General features: G+C 48.1%; 2 protein-coding genes across 5 annotated transcripts in view; one reads left to right on the forward strand and one right to left on the reverse strand.

Annotated features, from left to right (window-relative positions):
- Positions 1-13,832, reverse strand: part of LOC126986591 (dipeptidase 1-like) — a 337,773-nt gene that overhangs the window by 150,497 nt on the left and 173,444 nt on the right. The gene's annotated exons all lie outside the window — the stretch shown is intronic.
- LOC126986593 (fibrous sheath CABYR-binding protein-like) lies at positions 4,843-13,563 on the forward strand. 2 transcript variants are annotated; one of them, XM_050842854.1, is made up of 2 exons: positions 4,843-5,345; positions 11,746-13,563. In XM_050842854.1, exons 1-2 carry the CDS (start codon positions 4,875-4,877, stop codon positions 12,775-12,777), a joined length of 1,503 nt encoding a protein of 500 aa, XP_050698811.1. In that variant the 5' UTR covers positions 4,843-4,874; the 3' UTR covers positions 12,778-13,563. The 2 variants fall into 2 exon arrangements, with proteins under 2 accessions (XP_050698811.1, XP_050698812.1); XM_050842855.1 differs by having other exon boundaries at positions 11,749-13,563.

The raw sequence follows: 13,832 nt of genomic DNA on the forward strand, positions 1-13,832 counted from the left end.
CACCACCACTACCACTACTACTATTGCTATACGTTCTACTACTATTTCTACTACCACTACTACTACCAATATCATCACTACTTCTAAATGTGTAAAAAATGCCACAGAATCAACAACAACGACAACAACAACAACAGAAGCAGCAAAAAGCACCTGCAGCAGCCGCTCTATATTAATCACCTTCAAATCAACGGTTTATTCAATGCAATATTTACTGATGAGGTTCATTAACGGCTTCCAAGTGAGGTGATTAATGAGAGAGAGAGAGAGAGAGAGAGAGAGAGAGAGAGAGAGAGAGAGAGAGAGAGAGAGAGAGAGAGAGAGAGAGAGAGAGAGAGAGAGAGAGAGAGAGAGAGAAAGGTGCCCAATAAACAATAACTAACACCAGAACAACTAACGAACCTACACCATACAACTGTACACTCCTATTCCTATTCCCCGCCTGTACCTTCACCACTAACCCACTTCCTCTTCGTACTATATACCCTTGATAAAAAAAAAAAAAAAAATAAACAAAAAAAAAAAAAAAAAAGGAGAGAGAGGGAGAGACAGAACAAGACAGACATACACACAGACAGAGTGATATCCAAACAGCGTGCTGGCGTGGTGAGCTCGACAACCAGGGTTCGAGCCCCACCGATTCACGCTAATTATGTTCAACCATCGCCGAGTGGAGGAAGACTACCCACACGCTTCTCGGATCTTTAATCAACTCTAAATTCAGCACTGGGGGGCAGCATGGGCCAAACAAGGGTCATACATCACGGCAGAAAATATAAATAAAATTCGCCTGCACTACTAACGGCTGGGGTCGTCTAAGTCTGAGAGGCCCCTCAAGAAAGACTACCGGCGACATAGATTTTTAGGAGCAGTAAGTAGCGGGCTTTTTTTCATATTGCTTTCTTTTTTTTTTTTTACGCCCTTGCACTGTCTCCTCTGCTGTAAAAAAAAAAGATGGAAGCCATTGACTGATAAGCACAAAGCGACAGAGAGGATCAGGACACCTCTCCTCCCGAAATTGACCTCTCTTTTTGGCCACTCCTTTGACCTCTATTCAGGAGCAGTAAGTAACGGGCTTTTTTTTTTTCTTTACGCCCTTGAACCATCTCCTTTGCTGTAAAAAAAAAAAAAAAAAAAGAGACACACAGAGACAGACATACAAAGATAGCCAAAATGACAGCCAGACAATGAAAGAAATACAGACAGACAGGTAAAAAGAGAAAGAAACACACAGACACGTAAATAGACAGAAAGACAGAGAGGACAATGTTAAAAGGCGAGGTACAGAGACAGAGGCAGGCAGAGACAGGGAGACAGGGCGGCCGTCGGGGAGGCGAGTGACAGGGACACAAAGGGTGGCCGCAAAAGATGAGCCATTGCGGAGGACGAACAATGGACCACCACCACCACCACCACAGCAGCCGCCTCCACCACCACCACCACCACCACCACAGCAGCCGCCTCCACCACCACCACCACCACCACAGCAGCCACCTCCACCACCACCACTATCGTCAACATCACTATCGTCGGCACCACCATCAGCACCACTACTTCCACCACCACCACCACTATCGTCAACACCACCACCACCAACAACAACTCCACTACCATCATCATAGTTACCACCACTAGCGCCAACATCACCAATATTATACCAACACAAGAGCGAAGAAAACATCATCGCTATCATCTTCATCACTATCAGTTCAGGGGAGGCTGGCGGTGGCTGAGTGGTTTAGTGTGCCCGTTCCGCAGTCGCCGCGTCATGTATGAAGCGGGTTCGAATCCGCCGGTACCACCTTGGATTTTTCAGTCACCGCCGAGTGGCCTAAGACTGCCCACATACTGTCCTGAAGACCACCCATCAACCCGGACTCTAGAGGAAATGTCCAAGGGAAATCAAGAATGAGCTCCGGGGGGGCAGCATGAGCCAAGAATAAATGGCGCCACTATAAATACTTGTCTGCGCAGTGACGAGCTTGGACCGACCGTCAGACCCAACCAGGAAAGCCTACCGACGCTATAGACCAGGATGAAAAGAAAAAAAAAAAAAAAAAAAAAGCATAACCACTACCACCACCATTATCACCACCTTCCCTCACCACCACCACCACCAGCAACAACTTCACCACCACTGTTAACACCGTCCCTCGCCGCCATCGCCAGCAGCATCACCACAATCACCATCACCATCATCGCTATCATCGCTTCCTTCCTTCCTTCCTTCCACTCTATTAACTTTTCGCCCTGAGTGTTTTCGTTTAATACTCCGGCGGGCGTTTTCTTCCTTTACGGGTGGACGGTAGTGGAAGGGGGGAGGGGGGAGGACACGGGACATACGGGGCAACGGGAGGGACACTAGGCGGTCATTGGGCGGTTCTGAAGTGGTTATTGGGCGGCTTTTGGCTGGTCATTGCGAGGTTATTGGCGGCTTTTTGGGCAGTGACGGAGTAGAAGGACTAGGGAAGAGGGGTCATGGTGGGGCGTTCAGTGGCTTTTATTGGGCGTTTTTTGTGGCTATTGATGAGTTGTTGGGGGAGTGGATGTAGACAGGGAGAGGGACAGTGGTAAAGGAAGGGGGAAGGGGCAGGCTGTTGAAGATGGTTGAGGGTGGTAGGTGGTATAGGTGGTAGGGCGATAGAGAATGGGGAGGCAGTGGAAGGGGTGATGGAAGAGTGGTGAAGGAGAGGAGAAAGAACAATGGTGATGGGAGGGTAAAGGAGGTTGGGGGTGGCAGGAATACATAGGAATACATAGGAAGAACAGACACCAGAAGCCCTGTCGGTCTATGGCGAGGGTGTCTGTTTACTACCGCTACTACTAGTGATCTACGGAGGCGGAGGAGTGGTTAGAGGGCAAAATTCTAAGTGTTCATAGCATAGTAGTGGTCGTAGCAATGGTGGGGGTTGTGGTGATGAGAGGGAACAGGGGGTAGTGGTTGAGGGGGGTGGTACTGAGACGATGGATGGTTAGGGGACAGACTTCTAAGTGGTTGTAGGAGTGGTCGTCGCGGCGGTGGTGGTGGTGGTGGTGGTTGTCGTGATGGCTCGGCAAAGGGCTTTCAGGGTCTTTCAGTGTCTCATCATTTCCACAAGTTATCCCGCCGGGTCGGTGCTACACGCTCTGGCCTCCCCGCTGCCCAGAAGGAAATTAACGAAAAAAAACTTTCCTTTACTTCTTCAGCGAAAACACCGACATTGAAATACGAAATGTCTCATGCTATAAAAGAGGAAAATGAACATGTTTTAACTTTTACGGTGAATATAATTTAACGAAAAGGAAATAAAACAAAACACGCACAAAAACGTTAACTCGCCAATGTTTCAGGCTTCAAAAAACGTTAAAATGATCTTTCTTCCTTTACCCATCAAATTTTAAGAACATTTCGGCTCCCAAGCACACATATTTGACAAGGCTTGCGTAGGAGTTTTGGGCATTTCCAGGGGTAGTTTTGTGACCCTGGTGGTAATTTGACGCTTCCTCTGTACCTTGAGTCTAATTTTGCCCTCTGAAAATAGTTAACGTAAGAGGAAGCGTCTTTAATACCGACCTTATTCTCATCACATTGCACCTCATCACACCTCTCCTCCCGAAATTGACCCCTCTTTCGGCCACCTCCTTGGATTCTTTTTAGGAGCAGCGAGTAGCGGGCTTTTTTTTTATTATTGTTTCCTTTTTTTTGTCCCCTTGAGCTGTCTCCTTTGTTGTAAAAAAAAAAGACGGAGCTTATTAGAGTTGGGGTACCTAATGATAACGAGATTCTGCACCAAAACACTGAAAATAATTAACCACGCAATCATTTCTTGCTTCAAAATGCGATGTTACGATCTTTCCTTCTGTTCAACATCAAATTTTACGGCAGAGGAAGCTTTTGGATGATCAAATTTGTGATGAAAAGGGAAAGTATAATGACAAAACACCGAGTACCATTAACCAATCAATATTTACAACTACAAAAGATGAATCAAAAAGTCTTCCTCCTCTTCAACGTCCTCAAATTCTAGGGTCACACATCCCGCACCACAGCAAATGAAATAACAAAAGCACCCCAAAAATCATATACGGCAACATATCTGGCTCCAAAAAACGTTGCAATAATTCTTCTCCTCAACTGAAAACAAAATAACAAAACCCATTAACCCATTAACCACGGCCAATACACCTGGCTCCAAAACACCGTGTAATGATCCCTCCTCTTTTGAATGAACATCTCCAAACTTTACGACACGCATTCTCATAATATCGCAGCAGGTGCTTTTGAATGTAAGTACGTGACGTGGCTTGACTGAGTGGAGGAGTGAGGGCGGGGCGACGGGGAGGGTGGTGGTGGTGGTGGCTGAGGATGGTGGTGGTGGGGGGTGATGTTTCCCTCCCTCCTTCCCTCCCTCGTTCCCTCCCTCCCAGCCTTCCCACATCAGCCACTGTCACTGTCTGCGGTAAATGAAGCGACTGGTTGACTGGCTGGCGGGATGGCGGGGGGACTGAGGTTGTCCCATTCTTCGCCTCGAGGGCCGGACAATCACAGGCTGCAGCAGGGCGGAGCAAACTGTGTTCCTGCGCAGCACCTCGGAAGGAACAAGACGACGATTTGTTCATCCATTGACTCATTCTTGCTACCAGACGTAAGGGAAAGGGATGAGGAGAAGAGAGGCAAATAAGGAGAGAGAGAGAGAGAGAGAGAGAGAGAGAGAGAGAGAGAGAGAGCGGCTGTTTTAAGGCGTGCGGTCTCGCCACAAGCCGGCAGGGGCAGCGCCCCCTGTAGCGGGTAGTCCCTTGTGTTTCTCAGCCGCCGCGGGACACACCCCAGTCTGCGTCAGGACGCGTCTCGCCACTTTTCCGCTCCGCGCCAAAGTTAAGTATTTCACAGCACAATGAAAACTCTTGGCATGCTGAAAGTTCTCGAGGTGCTGTGCCTGGCGCTGTGCACCTTGCTGTGCCTGCCAGACATGTGGAGCCTCCTGCTGCACTCCTGGAGGCTGCAGCAGGCAGTGCAGGAGTGGCGGGACGGCGGCCCCCACACCACCCTCGTGGGCCGCCTGCGGGAGCGTCTGGCCGCCGCTGGCTGGCTGGCACCCCCGCGGGACCCCCTCCTGGAGTGCGGCGTCCCCCTAGGTGGAGGCTGGACGGAGACGCTGCAGCGGCTGTACGGCGCTGACAGCTATCTGTTCTGCCTGGAGAGGGAGGTGGAGCAGGCCCAGCAGGAGCACCTGGCCTTCCGGGCAAACCTCCTGCTGGCAGCGGCCTGCGCCGCCTCCGTCACCGTGCTGGCCGCCCTTATGGCTGTGTGCGGCTGCCTGCTGCTGAGACTCGCCCGGCGCCCCCAGCAGCAGCAGCAGCAGCAGGCCGCTGAGGCCGCCAGGGAAGTCATGCCCCCTGGTGAGGCGCCACGCGGTGAGGTTCAGCCCAGGACGGATAGGCCCAAAGGCTGCCCAGGAAAGCCGGCCCGGCCCTCGGTTGTCAGTGTCCTCAGTAAGAGGCGCTACAAGCGGCGGGTCGCTGGGCGCCCTAAGGCTGCCTCGTCCGGTCCCGTACCTGAGGCGAACCACGTCCTGCCCTGCCCCGTGGCCGCCGGGGGCCAGGCGAGCCCCGACACGTCTTCCCCAGTGGCCGCCGAGGTCCAGGTGAGCCACGACGTGGCCTCCCTAGTGGGCGACATGGCCCGGGAGTGCCACAACATGGCCTCCCCAGTGGCCACAATGGCCCGGGAGTGCCACGATATAGCCTCCGCAGTGGCCGACATGGCCCGGGAGAGCCACGACATGGCCTCCCCAGTGGCCGAAATGGCCCGGGAGTGCCACGACATGGACTCCCCAGTGGCCGACATGGCCCGGGAGTGCCACAACATGGACTCCCCAGTGGCCACAACGGCCCGGGAGTGCCACGACATGGCCTCCCCAATGGCCGACATGGCCCGGGAGTGCCACAACATGGACTCCCCAGTGGCCACAACGGCCCGAGAGTGCCAACCCCCGCCAGTCAGCAGGACGGGAGACGCGGCCTGTGACCCTGCTGCCCAGGCCACTGGGCGAGGCCAGAAGGAGGCTACGCCTAGCCCAGTGGTCACGAAGGGGCCATCGCAGGCCGCCCAGGCTCAGGAGCCCCCAGGGCTTGACACCCCTCCCAATGAGGAGGGAGGGGCGTCCCTTCCTCACGAGGCAGGAGTCTTTGGTCCATCTTCCCAGGACCAGGGAAGAGAGACTCCTGCCTCAGAGGAGAAGCCCTGCACGCCCCCGCCCGTACAGGAGGCGCCACTGGAGGCAGACGAGGCAGCCTCAGTGGTGCGCGCTGCCTGCACGTGAACCCCAGGTTCAGGGAGCGCCTGGAGGGGCCTAACGGAGCTTCCTGGAGCACCTGGGCCTCCAGTACGGCGTCCTGGTCTTCACGATCCCCGCCAAAAGGAAAATGCAGATCAGGGGCGCCAAGCAGCGCGTCCTTGACTGCTACGAGGCCGTGAGGGCGCTGCTGGCGGAGTGGCAGGCGCAGGACACCGCCTAGTGGCGAGGCGGAGGTGACCCACGACTGTCGCCGCGCAGGTCACGGCCGGTGCAAAACAGCGCCAGGGATGAAGCGTGTGTGTGTGTGTTAGCGCACCACGCGATGAAGTGACCGTTAGTTACGTGCGCAGGAAAACAGCGATGGAGGATAATAGAAGGATACCGAGAGAACAGGGCGGCGTATTACTTTATGGACAGAGGAATCGATGCTATCAAAAGAAAGGATTTTAGTTTGAGGAACAGAAAAAGGATTTCAGTTTAAGGAACAAAGAAAGGATTTAAGTTAAAGGAACGAAAGGATTTAAGTTAAAGGAACAAAGGAAGGATTTAAGTTAAAGGAACGAAAAAAGGATTTAAGTTAAAGGAACGAAAGGATTTAAGTTAAAGGAACAAAGGAAGGATTTAAGTTAAAGGAACGAAAAAAGGATTTAAGTTAAAGGAACAAAGGAAGGATTTAAGTTAAAGGAACAAAGGAAGGATTTAAGTTAAAGGAACGAAAAAAGAATTTAAGTTAAAGGAACAAAGGAAGGATTTAAGTTAAAGGAACAAAGAAAGGATTTAAGTTAAAGGAACGAAAAAAGGATTTAAGTTAAAGGAACAAAGGAAGGATTTAAGTTAAAGGAACAAAGGAAGGATTTAAGTTAAAGGAACGAAAAAAGGATTTAAGTTAAAGGAACGAAAAAAGAAGTTAAGTTAAAGAAACAAAGGAAGGATTTAAGTTAAAGGGAAGAAAAAAGGATTTAAGTTTAAGGAACAAAAAAGGATTTAAGTTAAAGGAACGAAAAAAGGATTTAAGTTAAAGAAACAAAGGAAGGATTTAAGTTAAAGGAACGAAAAAAGGATTTAAGTTCAAGGAACAAAAAAGGATTTAAGTTAAAGGAACAAAGGAAGGATTTAAGTTAAAGGAACGAAAAAAGGATTTAAGTTAAAGGAACAAAGGAAGGATTTAAGTTAAAGGAACGAAAAAAGGATTTAAGTTAAAGGAACGAAAAAAGGATTTAAGTTAAAGGAACAAAGGAAGGATTTAAGTTAAAGGAACGAAAAAAGGATTTAAGTTAAAGGAACGAAAAAAGGATTTAAGTTAAAGGAACAAAGGAAGGATTTAAGTTAAAGGAACGAAAAAAGGATTTAAGTTAAAGGAACAAAGGAAGGATTTAAGTTAAAGGAACGAAAAAAGGATTTAAATCAAAAGAACGAAAAAAGGATTTAAGTTCAAGGAACAAAAAAGGATTTAAGTTAAAGGAACAAAGGAAGGATTTAAGTTAAAGGAACGAAAAAAGGATTTAAGTTAAAGGAACAAAGGAAGGATTTAAGTTAAAGGAACGAAAAAAGGATTTAAGTTAAAGGAACAAAGGAAGGATTTAAGTTAAAGGAACGAAAAAAGGATTTAAGTTTAAGGGACAGAAAAGGATTAAGTTTAAGGAACAATGTAGGATATACGTTTAAGGAACAAAGAAAGAAATTAAAGTTCAGAAAAAATGAAAAAAAAAAATTTAACAAAAAAATGAACAAAAAAAAGAGCATAGAAAGGAATTAAGTTTTAGGAAGAAAAAAAAAGGTGACAAAAAAGTTTTTTTAAGTTATAGGAACTAAAAAAAAAAAGTATTCAAGTTTTAGGAACAAAATAAAGCATCTAAAGTTTTACGAAAAAAAAGGAATGAACTTTAAAGGAACAATGTAGTATTTAAATTTTTGGAACATTTTAGGAGGAAGAAAAAGAATCAACTTTCAGGAACAAGGAAAGGACAAGTTTTTGCGTTGAGTTACTTTTATCGGCGGAGGAATCTTCTCTCCGGAACCCGTGAAAGGACTTTTGAGTTCTGCGTGTCGCCTCAACGCGAGTGTGATCGACGCTGTGCGGTGTTTATCGCCAGAGGAAGTGAACAATATTTCCTTCACCGTCTTCCCGCTTGTCTGTCAGTTTGTCTTTTAATAAACAAAATACTTCATAAATAGATTCACATACAGAATTATTACAGGCTGTCCAAGCGAAGTCTCCCTCTGAGCCTGGGCGGCGTTTGTCAGGCTTCTTCTGACTGGCTGGACTCCTCTCTGGCTCCCTGTCCCCCACACGTGCCCTTCCTGTATTAGTTGTATCATCCGCCAATAAATGGAAACCCGAGGAAGGTAAATTGTCGTAGCCCGAGTGTCACCCTGGTTTATTTTACTTATCTTGTCTTGAGGCGGCGAACGGGACTAAAAGATCTGCTTCGTCATTATTACCACTTTCGCCACCGTCCTAACAACCGCCACCATCATCATTGACACCACCACCACCGCCACCATCATCATTGACACCACCATCGCGACCAACAACATCTGACCACCAACATCACTATTATCACCCCCAGATAAAAAGAAATTCATAATCAAAATACCTAAAAAATGTATTAATCGTCACACACACAGAGGGCGCCACACTCCAGGGACGACACAGCCCTGCACACACACACACACACACACACAAACACACACACAAACAAACACACCAACGTCCTTCTCCTCCTCCTCCTCCTCCTCCTGCGGGAACTCCATTAACAAAAACAAAACAAAAAAAATGGAGCATCGCACAGACCAATAAATAAAAGTTGTGTATCTACATGTACATTGAAAAATAAATATGTACAAAGGGGAAGAAGAGGATGAAGATAATAAAGTGACATCCCTCGTCTATCCCCCTTTCTGCTTTTGATCTGGTAGAGAGAATGAAAGAAAAGAAAATATAAGAAAAGAAAATACAAGAAATCAAAAGTAGGAGAAAAAAGAGAGGAGGAATGCAGGATGACGATAAGAAAGGGGGATAAAGAAGGAGAGAGATAGAGGAAATTAAAGTAAGATGAATAAAAAGAGGAATAAGAGGAGAAGTAGGAAGAGGGACTGGGGTTTGTTGTTGTTAGTGGTGGTGGTGGTGGTGGTGGTTAAAAAGGAGAGAGAAAAGAGGAAGCAGTATGAATATGGAATGAAAATAAAGAGAAAGAGCACGTAAGAAAATTAAGGGGCAGAAAAAGAGAAATAAAAAGAAATTATATGAAAAGAAATGGGGAGGCGGTGGCTGAGTCGACAGAGAGACGGCCCCGCGTTCAGGAGGACGCGAGTTCAATCCCTGCCCGGTGCCACCAAGCAGGGATTTTTCAGCCGCCGCCGAGTGGCTTAAAACTACCCACATGCTGTCCAGAAGACCACATATCAACCCGGACTCTAGATTCTAGGATTAAAGATGAGCTCCGGGAGGGCAGCATGAGCCACTGCAAGATAGCGCCACTATAAACACTTGCCTGCGCCAGAACGGGCTGGACCGACCATCAGGACCCACCGGGAAGAAGCCTTGGGCCGACCGTCAGGCCCCACCGGGAAGAAGCCTACCGGCGCAATAGGCAGCGACGTAAAAAAATTAAAAAAAAAAAAAAAATGAAGAAAATAGGAATAACAATGTAAGTCTGAGTACACCTGCCTCAATGAATAAGTAAATGAATAAACGGAGAAACAAACAAACAAATGATGAGATGAATGAAAAAAGCAAAAGGGGGAGAAAGGATAACTAACAAAAGATGATAGAATATAACGAAGAAGAAGAACGAAACTGTAGAAAACGAAAAAATGATAGCAAAAAAGGAAACGACAAAATAAAAATAACTAATAAAAAGACTAAAAATATCGCGAAATTGTGAAGGAATAAAAGAATCAGGGAAAAAAAAAAAAAACAGCGAAGAGAAGCGAAAGATTGAATTTATCGAGCGAAAAAATAAAAATAAAAATGTAACAGAAGAAAGCGAGGAAAACAAACACAGGTAAACAAGTTGTGTGTGTAAAAGAAAGCGAGGAAAACAAACACAGGTAAACAAGTTGTGTGTGTAAAAGAAAGCGAGGGGAAAAAATACGAATTAGTTGGAGGCAAGAAAAGAAAAATGTAGCGAAAGAAAAGCGAGTTGAACAAAACAACAAAACAAATAGAAGAAAAGTGTAGCGAGGGAAAAAAAGACCAAGTTTGTTGAGAGAAAGAAAATAAAACTAACAAAAGAAAGCGAGAAAAACAACAAAACAACAAAACAAATAGAAGTAAAGTGTAGCGAAGGAAGAAAAGACCAAGTTTGTTGAGAGAAAGAAAAGAAAACTAACAAAAGAAAGCGAGAAAAACAACAACACGACAAAACAAATTAAAAAAAACACCGAATTTTTTGAGCAAGAAAAAAACGGAAGAAAAATAGAGGAAAACAAACACAACAAAACAACAAAAAAGTAGAAAATCACAGCGAAAGAAAAAAAATCGTATCCGTTGAAAAACAATAAAAAAAAACAAGCGAAGAAAATATCAACGAAATAAAAAAGGAAAGGAAAAATATATGTGAAGGAAATGAAAGAAAAAGAAGAGCAACAAAAAAAGCGAAAAAACAACTCATCGTAATAAACATAAGTAAAAAAAATACGTGAACAAGACCCCAAAATAAGAGGTATAATTAGAGCAACGTTACCCTCACGCACACATAAAGAATAGTTTCCCCTCCACTTCACGGGAGTTATGAAAAAGAAAACGGGAATAGGCAGCACAAAGGGGGCGGGGAGAGAGAGAGAGAGAGAGAGAGAGAGAGAGAGAGAGAGAGAGAGAGAGAGAGAGAGAGCGGCTGTTTTAAGGCGTGCGGTCTCGCCACAAGCCGGCAGGGGCAGCGCCCCCTGTAGCGGGTAGTCCCTTGTGTTTCTCAGCCGCCGCGGGACACACCCCAGTCTGCGTCAGGACGCGTCTCGCCACTTTTCCGCTCCGCGCCAAAGTTAAGTATTTCACAGCACAATGAAAACTCTTGGCATGCTGAAAGTTCTCGAGGTGCTGTGCCTGGCGCTGTGCACCTTGCTGTGCCTGCCAGACATGTGGAGCCTCCTGCTGCACTCCTGGAGGCTGCAGCAGGCAGTGCAGGAGTGGCGGGACGGCGGCCCCCACACCACCCTCGTGGGCCGCCTGCGGGAGCGTCTGGCCGCCGCTGGCTGGCTGGCACCCCCGCGGGACCCCCTCCTGGAGTGCGGCGTCCCCCTAGGTGGAGGCTGGACGGAGACGCTGCAGCGGCTGTACGGCGCTGACAGCTATCTGTTCTGCCTGGAGAGGGAGGTGGAGCAGGCCCAGCAGGAGCACCTGGCCTTCCGGGCAAACCTCCTGCTGGCAGCGGCCTGCGCCGCCTCCGTCACCGTGCTGGCCGCCCTTCTGGCTGTGTGCGGCTGCCTGCTGCTGAGACTCGCCCGGCGCCCCCAGCAGCAGCAGCAGCAGCAGGCCGCTGAGGCCGCCAGGGAAGTCATGCCCCCTGGTGAGGCGCCACGCGGTGAGGTTCAGCCCAGGACGGATAGGCCCAAAGGCTGCCCAGGAAAGCCGGCCCGGCCCTCGGTTGTCAGTGTCCTCAGTAAGAGGCGCTACAAGCGGCGGGTCGCTGGGCGCCCTAAGGCTGCCTCGTCCGGTCCCGTACCTGAGGCGAACCACGTCCTGCCCTGCCCCGTGGCCGCCGGGGGCCAGGCGAGCCACGACACGTCTTCCCCAGTGGCCGCCGAGGTCCAGGTGAGCCACGACGTGGCCTCCCTAGTGGGCGACATGGCCCGGGAGTGCCACAACATGGCCTCCCCAGTGGCCGACATGGCCCGGGAGTGCCACAACATGGACTCCCCAGTGGCCACAACGGCCCGGGAGTGCCACGACATGGCCTCCCCAGTGGCCGACATGGCCCGGGAGTGCCACAACATGGACTCCCCAGTGGCCACAACGGCCCGAGAGTGCCAACCCCCGCCAGTCAGCAGGACGGGAGACGCGGCCTGTGACCCTGCTGCCCAGGCCACTGGGCGAGGCCAGAAGGAGGCTACGCCTAGCCCAGTGGTCACGAAGGGGCCATCGCAGGCCGCCCAGGCTCAGGAGCCCCCAGGGCTTGACACCCCTCCCAATGAGGAGGGAGGGGCGTCCCTTCCTCACGAGGCAGGAGTCTTTGGTCCATCTTCCCAGGACCAGGGAAGAGAGACTCCTGCCTCAGAGGAGAAGCCCTGCACGCCCCCGCCCGTACAGGAGGCGCCACTGGAGGCAGACGAGGCAGCCTCAGTGGTGCGCTGCCTGCACGTGAACCCCAGGTTCAGGGAGCGCCTGGAGGGGCCTAACGGGAGCTTCCTGGAGCACCTGGGCCTCCAGTACGGCGTCCTGGTCTTCACGATCCCCGCCAAAAGGAAAATGCAGATCAGGGGCGCCAAGCAGCGCGTCCTTGACTGCTACGAGGCCGTGAGGGCGCTGCTGGCGGAGTGGCAGGCGCAGGACACCGCCTAGTGGCGAGGCGGAGGTGACCCACGACTGTCGCCGCGCAGGTCACGGCCGGTGCAAAACAGCGCCAGGGATGAAGCGTGTGTGTGTGTGTTAGCGCACCACGCGATGAAGTGACCGTTAGTTACGTACGCAGGAAAACAGCGATGGAGGATAATAGAAGGATACCGAGAGAACAGGGCGGCGTATTACTTTATGGACAGAGGAATCGATGCTATCAAAAGAAAGGATTTTAGTTTGAGGAACAGAAAAAGGATTTCAGTTTAAGGAACAAAGAAAGGATTTAAGTTAAAGGAACGAAAGGATTTAAGTTAAAGGAACAAAGGAAGGATTTAAGTTAAAGGAACGAAAAAAGGATTTAAGTTAAAGGAACGAAAGGATTTAAGTTAAAGGAACAAAGGAAGGATTTAAGTTAAAGGAACGAAAAAAGGATTTAAGTTAAAGGAACAAAGGAAGGATTTAAGTTAAAGGAACAAAGGAAGGATTTAAGTTAAAGGAACGAAAAAAGAATTTAAGTTAAAGGAACAAAGGAAGGATTTAAGTTAAAGGAACAAAGAAAGGATTTAAGTTAAAGGAACGAAAAAAGGATTTAAGTTAAAGGAACAAAGGAAGGATTTAAGTTAAAGGAACAAAGGAAGGATTTAAGTTAAAGGAACGAAAAAAGGATTTAAGTTAAAGGAACGAAAAAAGAAGTTAAGTTAAAGAAACAAAGGAAGGATTTAAGTTAAAGGGAAGAAAAAAGGATTTAAGTTTAAGGAACAAAAAAGGATTTAAGTTAAAGGAACGAAAAAAGGATTTGTTAAAGAAACAAAGGAAGGATTTAAGTTAAAGGAACGAAAAAAGGATTTAAGTTTAAGGAACAAAAAAGGATTTAAGTTAAAGGAACAAAGGAAGGATTTAAGTTAAAGGAACGAAAAAAGGATTTAAGTTAAAGGAACAAAGGAAGGATTTAAGTTAAAGGAACGAAAAAAGGATTTAAGTTAAAGGAACGAAAAAAGGATTTAAGTTAAAGGAACAAAGGAAGGATTTAAGTTAAAGGAACGAAAAAAGGATTTAAGTTA

This window comes from Eriocheir sinensis, chromosome 62, assembly GCF_024679095.1.
Source record: "Eriocheir sinensis breed Jianghai 21 chromosome 62, ASM2467909v1, whole genome shotgun sequence".
Classification (NCBI taxonomy): Eukaryota; Metazoa; Arthropoda; class Malacostraca; order Decapoda; family Varunidae; genus Eriocheir; species Eriocheir sinensis.